Source organism: Lithobates pipiens, unplaced genomic scaffold (assembly GCF_037356315.1).
Source record: "Lithobates pipiens isolate NorthernLeopardFrog02 unplaced genomic scaffold, aLitPip1_a1.2 Scaffold_25, whole genome shotgun sequence".
NCBI classification, from domain to species: domain Eukaryota; kingdom Metazoa; phylum Chordata; class Amphibia; order Anura; family Ranidae; genus Lithobates; species Lithobates pipiens.
In genome coordinates, this window is record NW_027507787.1 from 147586664 (window position 1) to 147608171 (window position 21508).

The window sequence follows — 21508 nt, forward strand, 5'->3', positions numbered from 1 at the left end:
CCTCCATAGGGCCTATCTCCACTTCTCAGTCTCAGTAACACATGAACGAAAAAGGCCGCACTACAAAACTCAGCAGCTGTATACTTTTGTTGAGCCACCAGGTACAAGACAGACCACATAGTGTTTGTTACTCTACCTTGTACCTGGTGGATCAATAAAAGTATACAGTGGCTGAGAGATTTGAAGAGCGGCTCGCTTTCTCCTTTAGAACTTGGAAACGTCTGAATGAGAAATAAGTGAGGTGCAATGGGGGAAAATAATGATACAAAACTATTTTTTTTGCTGGTCAGCAACAGGCATGTAAATACGGTTAAAATTTATATTATGAAAAAAAAAAAACAGAACAGGAAACAAAAACATGAGTCCGATTAAACTAAATTTTCAGGTAAAATGTGACAATAACAACTTCAGAACATGACTTGCTTTAAATCATTTGTGGTCAACTTGACGTAGGGGCCTCAAGTGTTGCCGCTGACATCACCAAAGGGCCACACATGATATTTACTGACTATAATGCTACAGAAAGCTTTTGAAGATTGCAGACATGCGACAAGAGATGGTCAGAGACTGCAGACATTACATAAGAATTACTGAGGATTATGGACATGGTTCCTTCTAAGCGATTGCCCATTCAAGGGCCATGTTTGCCTGCACAGGGATGCCCATGTGTTCCACGCAAACCTGTACAAGCAGTCCTGTTCACATCAACTGGGACACAGCAGCTGCATGGAAAACTGCTGCCCCCAATTTGACATCTGTGCAGGTATGTGTCCCTGAAGGTACACTGTGTGTTTGAGGACATGCACCCGTTTGCACCTGCACCCATATGGCTGTCATATTGGGAGCAGAGGCTGTGTCTGTGCATTCACTGCACTCCAGAGCTGCACGATTAACCCTTTCATGACTAAGCCTATTTTTGGAATTTGGTGTTTACAAGTTAAAATCCATATTTTTTGCTAGAAAATTACTTGGAACCCCCAAACATTATATATATATATTTTTTAGCAGAGACTCTAGAGAATAAAACGGCGATTGTTGCAATATTTTATGTCACACGGTATTTGCGCAGCGGTGTTTTAAACGCAACTTTTTGGGAAAAGGGACACTTTCATGAATAAAAAAAAAACAAAGCAGTAAAATTAGCCCAATTATTTTGCGTAATGTGAAAGATAATGTTACGCCGAGTAAATAGATACCAAACATGTCACACTTTATAATTGCGCGCACTTGTGGATTGACGACAAAGTACGGTACCTAAAAATCTCAATAGGCGAATCTTTAAAAAATTTTTACAGTTACCAGGTTAGCGTTACAGAGGAGGTCTAGTGCTAGAATTATTGCTCTCGCTCTGACGATCGCAGCGATACCTCACATGTGTGATTTGAACACCGTTTACATACGCGGGCGTGACTTCCGTATGCGTTTTCTTTGCTTTGCGAGTTCGCGGGGACGGCGGGCGCTTTAAAAAATTTATTTTTATTTATTTATTTATTTTATTTATTTTAAAATGACTAAATTGTTTTAAAAAAAAAAATTGATCACTTTTATTGCTGTCACAGGGAATGTAAACATTTCTTGTGACAGTAATAGGTGGTGACAGGTACTCTTTATGGAGGGATCGGGGGTCTAAAAGACCCCCCACCCCTCCTTTACACTTCAATGTATTCAGATCGCCGAAAACGGCGATTCTGAATACCGGATATTTTTTTAAAACCGGTGTTCTGCCGTATAGTGTCCGGCCATGAAATGGTGTCCGCCCCGTACTGCGCATGCGCAGTACGGAGCAGACGAAGCTTCGGAAAATTTCCGAAGCTGAACGGCGCCTGCGCCGTGAGTGGAGGTGGTGGCCCCACCATCCAAGCGGACATAGGGTTGTGAGTATTAAAGGGCCCCACGCGGGCGAGCTTCGCTCGCCACGCTTCGGGCTCGGCCTCGCTGCGCTCGGCTCTTTTTTATTCCTACTCTATGTCCACTTGGATGGTGGGGCTAGAACCTGGACTCACGGCGCAGGCGCCGTTCATCCTCGGCAATTTTCGGAATCTGTGTTGCTGTGTACTGCGCATGCGCAGTACACAGCGGACACTATCCGATGGAGGACGTTATTAGACAAGACACCGGCGCCATTGGCAGCTGAGTAAATGGGAAGTGACGTCGCTTCCGTGTTTACGATTACGGCTTCATTCCAGTCTCTGCCCAGCAGCCGGAGGCAGCGGAATTTGAATCGGTGCTCCCGATCGAGCGGGAGCACCGGTAACAGCGGCGGGAGGCGGCGGGAGGGGGGGGGGCGTCCCCTCCCGCTCCTCCGGCATAACAGCCAAGCGGCTTTTAGCCGCATCGGTTGTTATACCTGGATAGCCAATCGCCAGCTGAACAAAACGGTACCGGGATGATGCCTGCAGGTGCGGGCATCCCGGTATACCCCCCGGAAGCAGAGTACGCAGATCTGCGTACGCTCGGCGGGAAGGGGTTAATTGTCAAGAATCAAAATCGCGATTCTACTCCTGTCCCGATTTTATAACAGCATTTCCCAATTCTATGCAACATGTGCACAGTGCTCTGCTCACTTCTGACGAAAAAAAGAATTCCAGGCAGCCTGCCAAGTTAATTTCAACATCTCATATAAAACAAAGTATCATTTCATTCTTAGATCAAAGGGATGAACTTTGTGTGCAAATGAGGCAGTTTAACCACTTAAAGGCTGTGCAGCGCTCTTTCAAATGCAATTTTCAAATGCAATTTTTAAAAAAATACACAAATGAATTGAAAAAAATAACTAAAACAGTAAAATTAGCCCATTTTTTTTTTGTATAATGTGAAAGTTAAATGTTACCCCATGAGAATCGTGTTCTTTCTTCTAAGCCAAAATATTGCGATTCTCATTTTAGCCAGAATCGTGCTGCTCGACTGCATACCAATTGACATTAATAGCAATGTTTGCAAGAAGATGGACAGAACATCTGCCCTAGTGCATCTGTACGCTTATGTAGGTCTATTTGAACAAGGCCTAAATCTTCCTTTAAATCTCACCCGTGGCACATTTGATATTTCTCTCAGCAAGATCCATTAGAAAGAAAAAAAATTATAAAAAAAATAAATAGTATGACAAAAGGAATGGACATCATAGAAAATAAAGCGTGAAATAAATAAACCAAACCATTTAACTCAGAAGTGCCCCTGGAAGAAGGGAGAAAGGTTTGGACCATCTCGGTACCTCACGGACGTAGACAAGGAGATGTCTAATTTTATATAAAAGAAATGTAATAATATATAGAATATAAAAACATTGCATGACAAAATAGTTAGATACAATTGATAATTACAGCCCTGTTTGCCGCTTCGAACAATTATACAAGAAATGAAGGTGACCCCCAGTGCTGAAGTGGGGTATCAAATATGACGAGTCTTGGCGATTGTCCTTAAATTAGTTTGGCAGCAATTGCCGCTTCTTCATAAAAACTCTCAATTGAGGCAATATCCCATTGACAAACTACTAGAAGCCAGTCTAAAGAATATTTTCTTTTACTGGCTTGAGCAAGAACCAAGACACAGACTACCATCCACAGGGAGGAGGGCTGCAGGTTGGGCACCAGGGATATAAACAGACAATTGTTTCTTGTTCAGGTGCAACACCCAAGTGAGAAAAGAGCAGGGCCGATGTCTGGCACCAAAAGCAGCACATGAAGTTTTAATTCTGATATCTGTGATAGAGATCTTACCGAGAGTGAACAAAGGGGGCTGGAAGTCAGTTATGGACAGCCCATAGACAGTGACCAGCCTGGCAGGCTTTTCTTCCACTTTGACGCCTTCTCTGACCAGGCAGGAGAGTCTCTTCCCATCCTTCTTCAGAGCAGAGAAACTGAAAATAAATAAATAAAAAAGTTCCAAATCTCTGACATTGCATCCTGCTATCAAACTAGGATATGGAGAGGGGCCAAACTTGCCATGACTCTATAATCACAGGGGACTCAACAGTCCTGACCCAGTTGCGGTGCAGACACATTGCCACCAGTCCTTGGATACCAAACTGTGAAAATATAAATCACTTAAGCCTTGTACACACGGTCGGAGAATCCGTTGGAATGTGTCCTATCCGACTGTGTGTGGTATGCATCGGACTGATTCCGTCAGAATATCCGTCCGACCCAATTTTCCAACATGTTGGAAATATTTCCCGACCAACTGGGCCGGACGGACCCAATCCGATCATGTGTAGAGCATTTTCATCGGACCAAGTGCCACACATGCTCAGATCAAATTCCTACATCAAAGCTATTGGCTACTAGCCTGAATGTAGTCCCATCGTAACGAAATTACGTCATCACGTTCTGAAAGATCGGATTTTTCGCCAACTTGGCCCGACCGTGTGTATGCAACAGTTTCGGACACAATCCGTCGGACTAAATCCGTCGGGCAAAATCCGACGGGCAAAATCCGACGGGCAAAATCCGACGGATTTGGTTGGGAGAATCTCCGACCGTGTGTACAGGGGCTTAGACTCCTTTCATACTGGTGGAGTCCACCAGCAGATCTGCCTGCTCAGCAGGGGATCTCTCCTCTGAGCAGGCAGATGACAGGTCCGTGTCCGCTCTGCCACGGACACAGCCTGCTCTCCTCTATGGGCTGTCGGATGGAAATGGACCCCCTGTCCCGTTTCCATCCAAGTGTCATCCGATCTGCCAGACAGATGGGGAACGGATACCAATTAGCCTGCTTATAGCTGACAGGATTGGATGACGGTGGGTGTCAACAGACACATGTCCATATAGAGCATGGATATGCAATTAGCGGACCTCCAGCTGTTGCAGAACTACAAGTCCCATGAGGCATAGAAAGACTCTGACAGCCACAAGCATGACACCCAGAGGCAGAGGCATGATGGGACTTATAGTTTTGCAACAGTTGGAGGTCCGCCAATTGCATATCACTGATATAGAGCAATGGATGGTCTGGTCGGCCTGAAAAAATTACAGGTGGACCCAATCGGTCCGTTTCTGTCAAAGGGGCCTTATATCACTTCAACGCCCACATCTTCATAACCCTTAAGGACCAGAACAAGATGATTGCAGGCCTGGAAATTTGACCATAGCATGTCCACTTTTACTGACGGCAAAAAAGAACTGTTGGATTGCACTAGCTGGGATTCATCAAGCTGTGCTTTGGAGGTATTCCATCTGGATTTATTTCACCTCTCCATAAAACACACTCAAATTAATAAATTCATGTGAAGGTACAAGTATTTTTTGTTTTCTATGAAGGAGGGAAGGGTTAGGCCCTGTTGTCTATTTGACACATATGGGAATATATTGGAATGTTCTCATGGCAAATCCAAGGCTACCATGATTCGCTGGCTTTAATACTTGGAGTCAATGATTAAAGGATGCATCCAGTGAAGCCAGAATTTATCTCCACAGCTATAACAGCTTACAGGCACAAATTATTTGACAAGGAACTCATTCTCCCTCTCTCATTTTTTTTTTACCTTCCCTTACTTGTTATAAAGGTTTGCCCTCAATTCACAAACTTGCCTGCCGAGCGAGTCCAGCTACTCACGTGTCCCAGATCAGGTCCAGCGCCACCATCTTTCCTTCCGACAGCGGGCGCCCAGCTGCCTTGTTTTGGTTGCTGCAGCCAGCCCGCAATGCCATGCACCAGGCCTGACACCCAACTGCTGAAATTCCCTGCTCCCGCAGCCTCCTGAATACAGGATGAGGACATCCCAAGAGGCTTCGGGAGAAGGGATAGGTCGTTCACACCTGGGTAAATACGGTAAACAGTTAACCCTGCCAATGACATTTATACAGTAATCAGTGGCTATTTTTTAGCTCTGATCGCTGTATAAAGGTCAATAGTCCCAAAAAAAAAAAAAGTGTCAAAAGTGTCCAATCGTTTAAAAATCGTGATAAAAATCGTGGATCACCACCATTACTAGTTAAAGAAAAAACTACTAGTTAAAGAAAAAAAAAAAAAACATAAATCTATCCCCTATTTTGTAGACGCTATAACTTTTGCACAAACCAATCGATATATGCTTACTGCGACTTGTTTACCAAAAATATGTAGAAGAATACGCATTGGCCTAAACTGAGGGAAAACATTTTTTTTTTTTTTTTTTTTATTAGGAATATTTATTATAGCAAAAAGTACAAAATATTGTGTTTTTCAAAATTGTCCCTCTTTTTTTGTTTATAGTGAAAAAAAAAAAAATCTGAGGTGATTAACCACTTTCAGACCGGACCATTTTGCTGGTAAATGACCAGAGGTCTTTTTACAATTTGGCACTGCGCTGCTTTAACTGGTAATTGCGCGGTCATGCAATGTTGTACCCAAACAAAATTTGCGTCCTTTTCTTCCCACAAATAGAGCTTTCTTTTGATGGTATTTGATTGCCTCTGCGATTTTTATTTTTTGCGATATAAATGGAAAAAGACCGCAAATTTTGAAAAAAAATGATATTTTCTACTTTTTGTTATTAGAAAAATCCAATAAATTCAATTTTAGTCATACATTTAGGCCAAAATGTATTCAGCCACATGTCTTTGGTAAAAAAAAAGTCAATAACTGTATATTTATTGGTTTGCGCAAAAGTTGTCACATCTACAAACTAAGGTACGTTTTCTGGAATTTACGCAGCTTTTAGTTTACGACTGCCTATCTCAGTTCTTGAGGTGCTAAAATGGCAGGGCAGTACAAAACCCCCCCAAATGACCCCATTTTGGAAAGTAGACCCCCTAAGGAAATTGATAAGTGGCATGTTGAGCCCATCGAATATTTTATTTTTTTGCCTCAAGCGATTGAATAATGACAAAAAAATATTTTTTTTTTTTTTTTACACAAAGTTGTCACTAAATGATATATTGCTCACACATGCTATGGGCATATGTGAAATGACACCCCAAAATAAATTCTGCTGCTTCTCCTGAGTACGGGGATACCACACGTGTGGGATTTTTGGGAGCCTAGCCGCGTACGGGGCCCCGAAAGCCAAGAACCGCCTTCAGGTTTTCTAAGGGCGTAAATATTTGACTTCACTCCTCACTACCTATTACAGTTTTGAAGGCCATAAAATGCCAAGATGGCACAAAACCCCCACAAATGACCCCATTTTAGAAAGTAGACACCCCAAGTTATTTGCTGAGAGGCATGTTGAGTCCATGGAATATTTTATATTTTGCCACAAGTTGCGGGAAAATTACAAACTTTTTTTTTTTTTTTTTTTTTTCACAAAGTTGTCACTAAATGATATATTGCTCACGCATGCCATGGGCATATGTGAAATGACACCCCAAAATTAATTCTGCTGCTTCTCCTGAGTACGGGGATACCACATATGTGGGACTTTTTGGGAGCCTAGCCGCGTACGGGGCCCCGAAAACCAAGCACCGCCTTCAGGCTTTCTAAGGGCGTTACAGTTTTGAAGGCCATAAAATGCCAAGATGGCACAAACCCCCCCCAAATGACCCCATTTTGGAAAGTAGACACCCCTAAATTTAGGGGTACACTAGTGAGACTAGGTAATAAATGGCGGGTGCCCTGAAACTATAAAAAAAATAACTAACCAACCAGCGTCACCTGTAACAGTTATATGGTGATCACTGGTGAAAGGGTTAACTAGGGGGCAATCAGGGGGCTTTATGCGGTAGTATATGGGGGTCCCTGGCGCTATAAAAAGCTGCGGCGAACCTAAATACCTACCTGCCTAACTAGCGTCACCTGTGACACTAATACAGTGATCAGAAAAACGATCGCTTATTAGGCTGGGTTCACACTGGAGCGATGTGGGAACGCCACGAATGCGCGGCGGGTTCCCGCATCACATGCCTCCCGGCGGCAGTTCACACTGCCCTATGTGAACTGCTGGGAGTGTCAGTGAAATGTTAATGACACCCCCAGATCAGTTCGCATATCGCAGTGCGATCTGCAAACTCGGATCGCATGGTGTGAACACCCATGCGATCCGATTCTGCTGCGGACCAAAAAAAGGGTCCCGTGCGAGTTTGCGGCGGGTGCGGCGGGTGCGACACGAATTCAGCCATACTATCTGTATGGCTGAACTCGAATCGCACAGAGATCGGATGTGATTTGCACTGCAGTGCGGTGCGAATCACATCCGTTCTCATAAACCGCTGCAATGTGAACCCAGCCTTAGTGACACTGGCGACGGGGGGTGATCACGGGGTTAAACCTTTATTGGGGGGGTTAGGGGGGTACCTTAGAACTAAAGGAGGCTAACCCTAACTGCCCTAACAGTTATTACAGTCACAAATGACACCCGCCGGGTGATCAGGGGGTTAAACCTTTATTAGGTAATAAATGGCGGGTGCCCTGAAACTATAAAAAAATAACTAACCAACCAGCGTCACCTGTAACAGTTATATGGTGATCACTGGTGAAAGGGTTAACTAGGGGGCAATCAGGGGGCTTTATGCGGTAGTATATGGGGGTCCCTGGCGCTATAAAAAGTTGCGGCGAACCTAAATACCTACCTGCCTAACTAGCGTCACCTGTGACACTAATACAGCGATCAGAAAAATGATCGCTTATTAGGCTGGGTTCACACTGGAGCGATGCGGGAACGCCACGAATCCGCGGCGGGTTCCCGCATCGCATGCCTCCCGGCGGCAGTTCACACTGCCCTATGCGAACTGCTGGGAGTGTCAGTGAAATAATGACACCCCCAGATCAGTTCGCATATCGCAGTGCGATCTGCAAACTCGGATCGCATGGTGTAAACACCCATGCGATCCGATTCTGCTGCGGACCAAAAAAAGGGTCCCGTGCGAGTTTGCGGCGGGTGCGACACGAATTCAGCCATACTATCTGTATGGCTGAACTCGAATCGCACAGAGATCGGATGTGATTTGCACTGCAGTGCGGTGCGAATCACATCCGTTCTCAAACCGCTGCAATGTGAACCCAGCCTTAGTGACACTGGCGACGGGGGGTGATCACGGGGTTAAACCTTTATTGGGGGGGTTAGGGGGGTACATTAGAACTAAAGGGGGCTAACCCTAACTGCCCTAACAGTTATTACAGTCACAAATGACACCAATGCAAAAAAATAAAAAATAAAAAAAAAAGCAATTGGTGTCACTGTGACTGGGGGGGCAGGGGTAATTGGGGGGGTAAAGGGGGGTAAAGGGGGGGTGTGAGTGTGCCTGGCATGTTCTACTGTATGTGTGGTGTGTTGGTGCAACTCACCGAACCTCTCTCCTCGGTGCCGGAACGAAAAATACCGACACGGAGGAGAGAATACATCACTTCCTCTCCTGTGTTTACATTACAGGAGAGGAAGTGATGTCACGGAGGATTTCCATTCGTCGAGAGCGATCGCGAGGGGGTGGCCATGAATGAATGGCCGCCCCCTCATCCCGGATCGCTCTCGAAGGAATGCCGACCGCCGCAGGCACCGGGGGGGGGCCCGATCGGGCCCCCCACCCGCGGGCAGGCAGGGACTTATATATACGCCCATATGCCTGCCCGTGCCATTCTGCCGACGTATATCGTCGTGCGGCGGTCGGCAAGTGGTTAAATACCACCAAAAGAAAGCTCTATTTGTGGGGGGGAAAAAAAAGGACATCTATTTTGTTTGGCTAAAACGGCGCACAATTGTCAGTTAAAGCGACGCAGTGACGCATCACAAAAAATTGCCTGGTCAGGAAGGGGGAAAATCCCTCCAGGGCTGAAGTGGCACACTTACACAACCATGTTATTTTTTTATTTTTACTTCCCTCCACCTAAAAGATTTCAGTTTGTTGTTCAACTGAGTTGTACAGTTCATAGGTCACATTAAAAGGTGGAAAAAGTTCCGAAAAGATTTATCTTTGTATCATTTTTTTACATCACAGAAACCTGACATTTAAACAGTGGTGTGTAGGCTTTATCCACTGTATATTCAACATTACTGTAATAACTATGCCACTCAAATTAGTGTGTGCTGTAAAATGCCTCCAGCATTGCTCCTGTTTCTTCTTGCCGGGAGGCTGCCATTTTGCTGAAGCGCAGAGCCCCTGAACAGCAGTAAATCAAAGCAGAACTAAACCCATCAATTTAATGGTTTTAATCTGTCCTTAACTAAACTGTAAAACCATCAAATGGCTGTTGTCCTTGGCTGTAAAGGTCAGTAGGGTTTAATTCTGCTTAAAGGCTGTCAGCCGCTACAAACTTAGCAGTGCCTAAAAGCACATAGCAACTGAGCATGGGTGAGATAGTGTATTGGTCGATTTTAAACAGTATAGGCACTTATTTGTAATATTTTAGCAGCTATACCCGCAAAAAGGGCACAGCATAAAGTCATCAAGTAGGACTTAATTTTCTGACTAAAGGAAAAGTAAATAATTTAGAGAGCTGGAGGAGGAGAAACAGCAATGCACTGGTCTTCCCAGTGCACAGGGGAAGGCATGATAGAGCAAGTCAAATCATTGGAGAGCAGACTGAGTTCCCAGCACAGTTATAAAACTGACCTCTATGCTTTCCTTGCCTAGCGTGGTCAGTTTTTAATGGGAAAGCAGAGGGACTGGCAGCAACACCAGGGATTTCACACAAAGAAAGCAATACAAAGTACATGGTACAGCAGGCACATATCAGGAATATGAAATGTTGGGTTTAGAGAGTCTTTAAGCCAGTGCATTAACAAGCCAGCCAGGCAACCAGCATTGCAGAAGTAGTCAGCAATCTCAGCCCCTTATTTTCTTTTACAACAGTTATAAGAATACAGATATACATACAGCGGAGGAACCTGCATGATGTTTCCTGTAAATGTCTTCAGTGCCTTCTCCAGGTCCTCTCTAGTGATGTGATCTGCAGAGAGAAAACAACTATTACTTAACTTTAATATAGACAGAGAAAGGAGTGGGGGATGGATGGATGGATGGATGTCTTGAGCAGGACATAGAGCAGCTCATCCAGCTTTTTCTCTGTACATTTTAGCGATACAGTGACTTTTCAGCATTGGCTAGGTGGAAGGAGAGATGGGAAACTTCTAAAATTGTTCATTTGCAGTGAATTGCCCCCAACAACTTTCCTCTACCATTTATAAATGGTCTCAGCAGCTGCCACTTTCTATTACTACAACAAAGACAACTCTGTAAGTAACTAGGAATGGAAATTCACACCAAGGCGGCACATGTCTGCACTGGTTTCAAGGAATTGTCACAAATACCTGTCCAGTCCTACCATCAATAATATGCACTGTGTATCAACAACGGAATGTATTTTTCCATAAAATCCAAATTGTCACTTTTTTTCTATCCTTTGTTACATCTCAGTGCTGCAGTTCTCCTGTAGCCTTCCAGTGTACATGCACTCCAAGGATGGCTGCCTGGCATTTCCCAATGGATGGGGACAACAGACCATGCCGGTGTACTGTGTGACAGCATGGCCACTTACAGTCATAATGGGAAGCCCGTGAGGCAGGGGGGAGAACACCGCATTTAAGGGAAACTGCAGTCTGTTCTGAAGCTTTCCTCCAACCACTTTTCAATAATAATATAAATATATATATATATATATATATATATATATATATATATATATATATACACACACACACATATATTATATATATATATATACATACATATACACACACATAAACTGTATTCGGCAAATATGCTGCAGAAATCTCCCTCCACTGAGTCTGGCTGCAACCATTTTAACTGTGGGCAGCTGAAGCTGCTGCCTGTTCACTTCCTGAATTTACAGAGGCACACCTCCAGCTCTGCAGCTCTCATTGGCCCTCTTACGACTTATCCCTCCCCCCCCTTCCTGGCAAACACTCACGAGAATGAAGAATGAGAGAGCGAGCTGTGCATGTCGTCATAAGCCCAGACGACAAAACATGAAGTGGGCTGTATAACGTATTTACTGTCAGAAAAAAAAAAAAAAAAAAAGGTACTATCCAAAGTTAAAACAAGGGCAGCAGATTTAATAGATGGAAAGATGAAAAAATGACTAAGGTTCCGCTAAACAATTGCCGACCGCATAACTTGGTTACTTGGCGGCAGATAATGGGCACTTTCGGGTAGGGGACGCGTGCACGCTGGTGCCCGCGCCGCGCTTCGACAGCGCAAGCCAATCAGTGGGTCCCGGTAAATGGATTTCAGCTGACACCAACTGATTGGTAAGGGAATAGACAGAACAGAGCTCCGCCTACGTAAAAAAAATTCTGTCAGAGGGAATGTGATGGATTTTCTTTCCCTGAAAAAGAAGGGAATAAAATCCAGCACATCCCTAAATGAAAACAGAGCGCGCACGCGCACACACACGCACACAAACACTGGCTAGGCACACATTCAACCCTTTGTTTGCCCTAGATAATTAACCCTATCCCAAACAGTGTCATTAGTGCAGTGAGCATGCATATTTTTAGCACTGATCACTGTATTAGAGTCACTGGTTCATAAAGTGTCCATAAAACGTATTAAAAGTGTCTATTCGGAAAAATATCACAGTCCCACTACAAGTCGATGATCGCTGCCATTACTAGTACTAAAAAAAAAAAAAAAAAAAATAAAAACACACCACACACAAACAAAATTCCAGTATATATTCCATAGTTTGTAGATGCTATAACTTTGGTGTAAACCAATCTATATACGCTTATCTTGATTTTTATTTTTTTACCAAAAATATGTAGAACACAAATTTGCATAAATTTATGAAGAAATTAGATTTTTTGGAAAAAAATTTTATTGGATGCGTTTTATAGGAGAAAGTAAAAAATATAGTTTTTTTTCAAAATAGTCTGCCTTTTTCTGTTTATAGTGCAAAAAAATAAATAAAAAAAAATAAACCCAGTGGTGATTAAGCACCACCAAAAGAAAGCTCCATTTGTGAGAAAATAATAAAAATGTAATTTATGTACGCTGTCGCACGACTGCGCAATTGTCAGTTAAAGGGGTTGTAAACCCTTTTGTTTTTTCACCTTAAAGCGGGGTTCCACCCTAAAGTGGAACTTCCGCTGATCGGAACCCTTCCCCCCCCCCGGTGTCACAATTGGCACCTTTCAGGGGGGTGGAGATACCTGTCAAAGACAGGTATTTACACCCACTTCCGGGCATAGACTCCCGTGGGAGTCTATGTCATTTCCTGTCCTGTCCTGCCGCGCTGTCTGCTGGGACACACACGGGTCCCAGAGACAGCGCGGACAATTCCTATTGCGCTGCACGACTCGCGCATGCGCAGTAGGGAACCGGGAAGTGAAGCCGATTCACTTCACTTCCTGATTCCCTCACCTAGAATGGTAGCGGCAGCAGCCGAGAGCCGAGCGATCAATCGGCCTCGGCATCGCTGGACCCCGGGACAGGTGAGTGTCCATTTATTAAAAGTCAGCAGCTGTAGTATTTATAGCTGCTGGCTTTTAATATTTTTTTTGTAGGTGGAATCCCTCTTTAATGCATCCTATGCAACTCTGTGCAAAACGAGCTGCACAGTGGAGGCAAGTATGACATGTTTGTAAAAAAACAAAACAAAAAAAAACCCTTACAATCACTTTAAAGTAAACAGCATATTGCAAAAAATGGCCTGGTCATGATGGGGGGGGGGGGGGGGGAGAATCTTCCAGTGGGTGTGATTAAAGGTTATATTTCAGTGGTTGAGTTTAGATTTACTTTAAGTAAAACACACATCAGCCAAAAAGTTACCCACCAGTGTGACCTTACATGTAATGCAGTGATTCCCAACCTCAGTCCTCAATTTGCCCTAACCAACTCAGGTTTTCAGGATTTTATTTACCCTTTTACAAGCGCTATAAAAAAAAAAAATATAAGTAAATGCATGGAATTTACGAAGGGAAATTTCCAAAACATGGCCTGTTAGGGGTACTTGAGAATTGAGGTTGGGAAGAAATGATGTAATGAATTGCATCACACAACATTCATTCCTACTATGGCAAGCTGGATTGGGAGCGCCCCCTGCTGTCTCAGGATACAACATCTCCAGAACTGCTGTGTGCTTCCCATATGACAATTGCTAGAGTTCTCAGATGGAACACACAGGGCCTGAAAAACATCAAAACAGCCATGAAACAATGATGCACAATTTATGTTCCAGTGGAATGCAACATGTGTGCTAAAAAAAAAAAAAAAAAAAAAAAAAAATCCTATTTCCAACATCACAGAAATGTTGCAATTTGGTTGACATATAATGGAAATGATTGCATACAATTTCTACGGAGAGAATAAACACATCAGTATGCCAAGCGGTAGGTGGTTCAAGACTCCTTTTAAACTCTGGTCACTGTGATGTAATAGATAATCTGTTGCAAATTGTTTCCCTGACAGTTCCCCACACAATTACTGTCAGAATGTATCACGCTCCGGGCCACCAATAGTTAAAGCTGTGTGTAATATTTATATATATATATATATATATATATATATATATATATATATATATATATATATATATATATATATATATATATATATATATATATATATATATATATATATATATATATATATATATATATATATATATATATATATATATATATATATATATATATATATATATATATATATATATATATATATATCCCTGCTCTGTGCATTTTGCAAAGAGCAGCTCTGATCAGGTTCCCTACCTGTGCTCCTGCCTCCTCCCCCTTGAGTAGTGCCCCCAAAGAAAGGCGCTTTACTCTGGGGGCACCGCTGCGTGCTCCTAAGTCACTGCTCTATGCGTTCATCTAGACACAGAGCTGTGGCTCGTCCCTGCCCCCACTCACTACTCACTGGCTGTGATTGACAGCATCGGGAGCCCGCTGGCTCAGCTAATGAGGAAGGAGAATCCTGGGATATTGTGAACATTGCTGGATTGGAGGGAGCTCAGGTAAGGATAGGGTATTGTCTATGCACAAAGGTAAAAATCCTTCATCCTTTAGGCTGGGTTCACACCACTGCGATGCGGGAACGCCGCGAATCCGCGGCGTTTTCCCGCATCGCATGACTCCCGCCGGCAGTTCACACTGCCCTATGCGAACGGCTGGGAGTGTCAATGAAATGTTAATGACACCCCCAGATCCGTCCGCATATCGCAGTGCGATCTGCAGACTCGCACAGGAATCGGATCGTATGGTGTGAACACCCATGCGATCCGATTCTGTTGCGGACCAAAAAAAGGGTCCTGTGCGAGTTTGCTGCGGGAGCGATGCGAATTCAGCCATACTATCTGTATGGCTGAACTCGCATCGCTACGGAGATCGGATGTGATTTGCACTGCAGTGCGGTGCGAATCACATCCGGATCTCCCCCCGCAGCAGTGTGAACCCGGCCTCACAACCACTTTAAAATGGTCCCAAAGTCTTAGGCTGGGTTCACACCGCTGCGGGGGGAGAACCGGATGTGATTCGCACAGCAAATCACATCCGATCTCCGTAGCGCTGCGAGTTCAGCCATACAGATAGTATGGCTGAACTCGCAGCGGTCCCGCAGCAAACTCGCACGGGACCCTTTTTTGGGTCCGCAACGGAATCGGATCGCATGGGGGTTCACACCATGCGATCCGATTCCTGTGCGAGTCGGCAGATCGCACTGCGATATGCCGACGGATCTGGGGGTGTCATTAACATAACATTGACACCCCCAGCCGTCCGCATAGGGCAGTGTGAACTGCCGGCGGGAGTAATGCGATGCGGGAAAACGCCGCGGATTCGCGGCGTTCCCGCATCGCAGCAATGTGAACCTAGCCTTAGGCCGGGTTCACACCGCTGCGATTCGGGAACGCCGCGAATCCGCGGCGTTTTCCCGCATCGCACGACTCCCGCCGGCAGTTCACACTGCCCTATGCGAACGGCTGGGAGTGTCAATGATATGTTAATGACACCCCCAGATCCGATCGCATATCGCAGTGCGATCTGCCGACTCGCACAAGAATCGGATCGCATGGTGTGAACGCCCATGCGATCCGATTCTGTTGCGGACGAAAAAAAGGGTCCCGTGCGAGTTTGCTGCGGGACCGCTGCGAGTTCAGCCATACTATCTGTATGGCTGAACTCGCAGCGCTACGGAGATCGGATGTGATTTGCGGTGCGAATCACATCCGGATCTCCCCCCGCAGCAGTGTGAACCCAGCCTTAAAGTGACTGTAAGCCCTCACCATGTAAAACAACCTGATCAGTTTAACCATTCCAGCTCTGGAAGATTTACCCCCCTTTATGACTAGGCCATTTTTGCTATTCGGCACTGCACCACTTTAACTGACAGACAATTGCGCGATCGTGCAATGCTGTACCCAAACAAAGTTTATATCATTTTTTTCACACAAGCAGGAGCTTTTTTTGGTGGTATTTGATCACCTTTTTTTTATCATTATAAAAAGACTGACAATTTTGAAAAAATAATAGGATTTTTTTCTTACATTTTTCTATAAAACCTATCCCATAAAAAAAATAAAGATCAAATCTCTTAATAAATTTAGACCCGAATGTATATGTCTTTGGTAATAAAAAAAAAAAAAAAAACACTAACTGCCACGACATTACCAGTGCCATTATTACAATGATCAATAATAATAACATGCACTGTCATTGTACTAATGACATTGGGCAGGAAGGGGTTAACATCTAGGGTGATCAAAGGGTTAAATGTGTGCCTAACAAGTGTTTGTGTGTGTACGGTGTGCTGCTTTTACTGGGGATATAGTCGTTTTCATTCCCTTTTTAGCAGAGAATGAACAAACAACGAGATCCCCTGTCCCTAAACACAACACTGTGCCGTTTACACTCACAGAGCTGTGTTTGGGGAAACTTCGAGCTGATGACCGACTGGCTGGGACCCAGTGATTGGCATTGGGGGGGGGGGGGGGGTGAATCAGGACAAGTCTAAACATTAGAGGAGAGCAGGCTGAGTTCCCAGCACAGCTAGAGAACTGACCACTGTGTGTACCCCTGCTTAGCAGTGTACTCCTGCTTAGCGTGGTCAGTTTTAAATAGGAAAGCAGAGGGACTGGCAGGAGCACTAGGGATTTCACACAAAGGAAGCAACACAAAAAGAGAACAGGCTACATACTCATACAAGTACATGGGACCAGAGACTCATATCAGGAATATGAAATGCTGGGTTTATATATTTTTTAATAAGGAAAACTGAGCAGCGCATAAAAATAAACTATTTTTGCACTGAAGAATGCACTTCATATTTTTTTTTTTATATTCCAAAAGAGGAACTGGCAGACAAGAATAGACTGTTAAAATCCTATAACAGAAAGTGCCTAAAAATGGACCTTCAAGGCAGACCACCAATTATTATTTTACTGAAAGCGGATTTAAAAAAAAAAAAAAAAAAAAAAAAAACTACTTTTGAAATGACATTAGCATGTTAAAGATAAAGTGTGATTTTAGTTTGCATCTACTTTAAAAGTGCAGCCCATACCATAAGGTTTCTCTGCTGTTACGGTCCCTGATGCGTCCAGAGTGTCAGTTTCCTTTCCCAGCTCACCTATCACGGTGTATTTCTGCAGAGTGGAGAAAAGGAGAGAGAGAAAAAAAAAAGTATAACAGCTAAAGTGCCATAACATTCAGGTAGAAGTTAGGAAGGCCAAGCACGGCAACAACCAGATCTGACAAATATGCTGCCGCCCAGTGATGCATCTGCTTCCTCTTTTTGTTTATAGCGCAAAAAATTAAAAATAAAAACAGAGGTGATCAAATACCACCAAAAAAAACTATTTGTGTTAAAAATATTATCAAAATCTAATTTGAGTACAGTGTTGCATGACCGCGCAATTGTCATTCAAAATGTTACAGTGCTGAAAGCTAAAAATTGGCCTGGGCAGAAAGGGGGTGAAAGTGCCCGGTATTGAAGTGGTTAAAGCCCACTCCTTTGCCACCACAAATACTGTATGTTACACAAGAGGCATCAGGTTAATGGTGGTCACTATCGCTATTGCCGCGTATTGCTGGCGGTTTTAACCCTTTCTCGGCCGCTAGGGGGGGTAAAAGCGCAGCGTTTTACCGCCGACGCAATGGCCGGTGTCGTGTGAAAGGGGTCTTAGGGTCGGTTCACACAGGGGCAATGCAACTTTCAACATGACTTTTGGAGGCAACGTGGACACGACTTGGGGCGACTTGCAACATGACTTTAAGTCGCCCCAGGGCAGGCGACTTTTGCCGTAGCCAATCAGAGAATGAGCTCTCAAGGGGGAACTCCACGCCAAATTAAAAAAAAAAAAAACTGCATGGGTTCCCCCTCCCAGAGCATACCAGGCCCTTAGGCTCCTCCGCTAGTAAAAGAACTAGCAGAAGATAGCGGAGGAGTCTGGCGAGAAGACCCCCGGAGCTGTGCAATAAACCATTTTAACCCGTGTGTTGTGTTTTTTTTTTTTTTTTTTTCCACAGGGTGAATGGGTAGGGGTACATTGTACCCCATACTCATTCACATAGGGTGGGGGGCCGGGATCCGGGGGCTCCCTTATTAAAGGGGGCTCCTAGATTCCGATAAGCCCAATGCCCGCAGACCCCGACAACCAACGGCCAGAGTTGTCGGGAAGAGGCCCTTGTCCTCATCAACATGGGGACAATGTGCTTTGGGGTGGGGGGGCCGCGCGTCCTCACCCCCTTTCCTGGCCGGCCGGGTAGCGTGCTCGGATAAGGGTCTGGTATGGATCTGGGGGGGACCCCCACGCCATTTTTTCGGCGTAGGGGGTTCCCCTTAAAAGCCATACCAGACGCTAAGGGCCTGGTATGCTCTCGGAGGGGGAACCCACGCCCAATTTTTTAAATAAATTTGCCGTGGAGTTCCCTCTTGAGAGCTGATAATTCTGTGAGAGTCGCCTCCGTATAGACGGAAATCCGACTTGGAGGCGACCTCCATTGAAATCAATGGGTACCAGTCGCCTTCAAGTCGGATTGAAGTAGTACAGGAACCTTTTCTGAAGTTGGAGCGACTTCAGTAGTGTGCATTAAGACGGCTCTAATTCACTTACATTGATTTTTACATGTAGCGCGACTTAAGGCGACTAGGGGAGACTCAGATCCGACTTCAGGTCGCCCCTAGTCACCTTAAGTCACGCTACATGTGCCTTAGTGCCGGTTCACACAGGGGCGACACGACTTGCAGCGCGACTCACAGACACGACCTGCACACGACTTCAGCAGTGACTTGCAAAACGACTTCTGTATAGAAGTCAATGCAAGTCGCCCCAAAAATAGTACAGGAACCTTTTTCTAAGTCGGAGCGACTTGAGTCACTCCTATTATAACGGTTCCATAGTACAGAACGGAGCGCAACTTGTCGGGCGGCTAAGTCGCCTGACAAGTCGCGGTAGTGTGAACGGGCACTTAGTGTCTCAAGAAATGAGATACACCTGATGTACTGAAGGCCTGATCAGATGTGATCAATTTTCAGTGATTGGCACCATAGTTTGTAGACTCTATAACTTTCACAAAGACCAAATAATATACACTAATTTGGATTATTTTTACCAAAGATATGTAGCCGTATACATTTTGGCCAAAATTTATGAAGAAAAATTACTAATTAGCAAAATTTTATGACAGAAACAAAGAAAAGGGCATTTTTTTTTTTTCACAAAATTGAAGTTCTTTTTATTTATTGCAAAAAAAAAAAAAAAAAAAAAACACTAGTGATTAAATACCACCAAAATAAATCTCTATTTGTGTGGAAAAAAGGACGCAAGTTTCATATGGGTACAGTGTTGCATGACTGAGCAATTGTCATTCAAACTGAGAGCGCTGAAAGCTGAAAAATCTGGTCAGGAAGGGGGTGTAAGTGCACTGTATTGAGGTGGTTAATGTCGTTTTTAGGCTTTTCTTTGAAGGCAAAAAAATTTGTTCAGACGCCAAAGTTTCTGATGTTTCAGGAGCTAAACGCGGTAACTCGCTTTGTTTATAGCCATTTTTGGCTATTTTGGAAAAAAATATAAATATTTTTTTAAACGTGGCAAACAGATGTTTTAAACGTGGTTTACTATCTGTTAAGTTAAATCGTTCAGGAGAGGTTGTAAAAACGTCCCATGTACATTAAGTCTAAGGGTTCAGTGTCTGCCAATCATTACAATAAATGCATCCGCACTAAATCTGTTGGGACCCAGCCACCTCTACCTATTCCCAGATCAGGTGATTTTCAGTGCATTGGGGAAATATGCACATGACCAGATGACATCATAAGGCTGTAGTAAGACCTCACACAGCACTGGCTACAGGAAAGTTTGGGGAGGGACAGAAGTGCAGACACGGCTTCAGAGGATGTTACAAAAATCAGCATTCGACCATAACTTCAAAAGTCATTGGGGGTCGATTTACTAAAACTGGAGAGTGCAACATCTGGTGCAAATAGTAAATCAAAAATAGTGCAGAGCTACCACCTAATCATTTGAAATAATGAGTACTCAAAACTGATTATATAAACTATGCACCGTGTGATCCCAAAATATGCAATAGTAATCCAATCATGGTATAAATGCCCAAACAATATAACATTCACATAAAGGTTAAAAAAAAATTAAAAAAAAAAAAAAAAAAAAACCCACAAGGATGACCTATATATAGTGGTTGCTTTAAGAGTACAGTACTGTGTCCACAGTATAGTTACTCCAATACCATGTAAAAATGAAGAGGGTTTTCCTAATAGTGCAAGATAATCAATAACATTTTATTAAGATATTTTAGCTTAATAATTACATTTTTATAAAATATGTTATTGATGATCCTGCACTATGGGGAGCACCCTCTTCATTCTTACATGGTATGGGAGTAACTAATACTGTGGACACTGTACTGTACTCCTAAAGGAACCAATACATTGGTCATCATGGAAGTATGGGTGTGAAAGCACCCATTATAATGAATGGGAGGCAGTTTTCAGGCGCTTTAAGGTGCCATTTCTAGCGCTAAAAAACCTGAAAACTGCTGTAGTGTGAAAGTGGTCTTATATGAATGTTATATTGTTTGGGCACTAATGTAATTTATATCATGATTTTATTATTATTGCATATCTTAGGATTACACAGTGCATCGTTTATACAATCATTATGATTAGGTGGTAGCGCTGCACTAATTTTGATTTACTATTTAGACACGCTGTAGAAATACAATTGTGTGCACACAGTGGTATTTTGTCTACAACTATACACTCGTTTACATTCTCACACATTTATTTTACACTTTTGATTTAAATATTGTATTTTGAGGATAGAGCACTTGATGTAGATCTGGGAGCGAAGAGGTCATCTTATCTTAATTACATAAACATCTGATGCAGCTGTCCATAGAAACCAATCAGCTTCCAGGTTGTCAAATCTTAATTGAACAAGCAGAAGTTATAAGCCGATTGGCTACCATGCACAGCTGCACCAAAATTTGGCACTCACCAGTGTTAGTAAATCAACCCTATTGCCTTAACATTTTTTATTATAATGAACTTAACCCCTTAACCACTTCCGGACCAGCTGCCGCAGTTTTACTGTGGCAGGTTAGGTCAGCTGGGCAAATTGATGTTACCTTACGTCGCTTTACCTTCTGGCCAGTAGGGGCACGCGCAGTGTGTGCCAG

At 43.7% G+C, this 21508-nt stretch overlaps 1 protein-coding gene across 2 annotated transcripts in view; it reads right to left on the reverse strand.

Moving 5' to 3' along the window:
• Positions 1-21508, reverse strand: part of TRUB1 (TruB pseudouridine synthase family member 1) — an 82009-nt gene that overhangs the window by 29048 nt on the left and 31453 nt on the right. For both annotated transcript variants that reach the window (XM_077454934.1, XM_077454935.1), the window contains exons 4-6: positions 17370-17451; positions 10725-10797; positions 3717-3856 (exon numbers count right to left, since the gene is read on the reverse strand). In XM_077454934.1, the coding sequence (XP_077311060.1) occupies positions 3717-3856; positions 10725-10797; positions 17370-17451 (295 nt within the window). The remainder of the gene's footprint in view (positions 1-3716; positions 3857-10724; positions 10798-17369; positions 17452-21508) is intronic.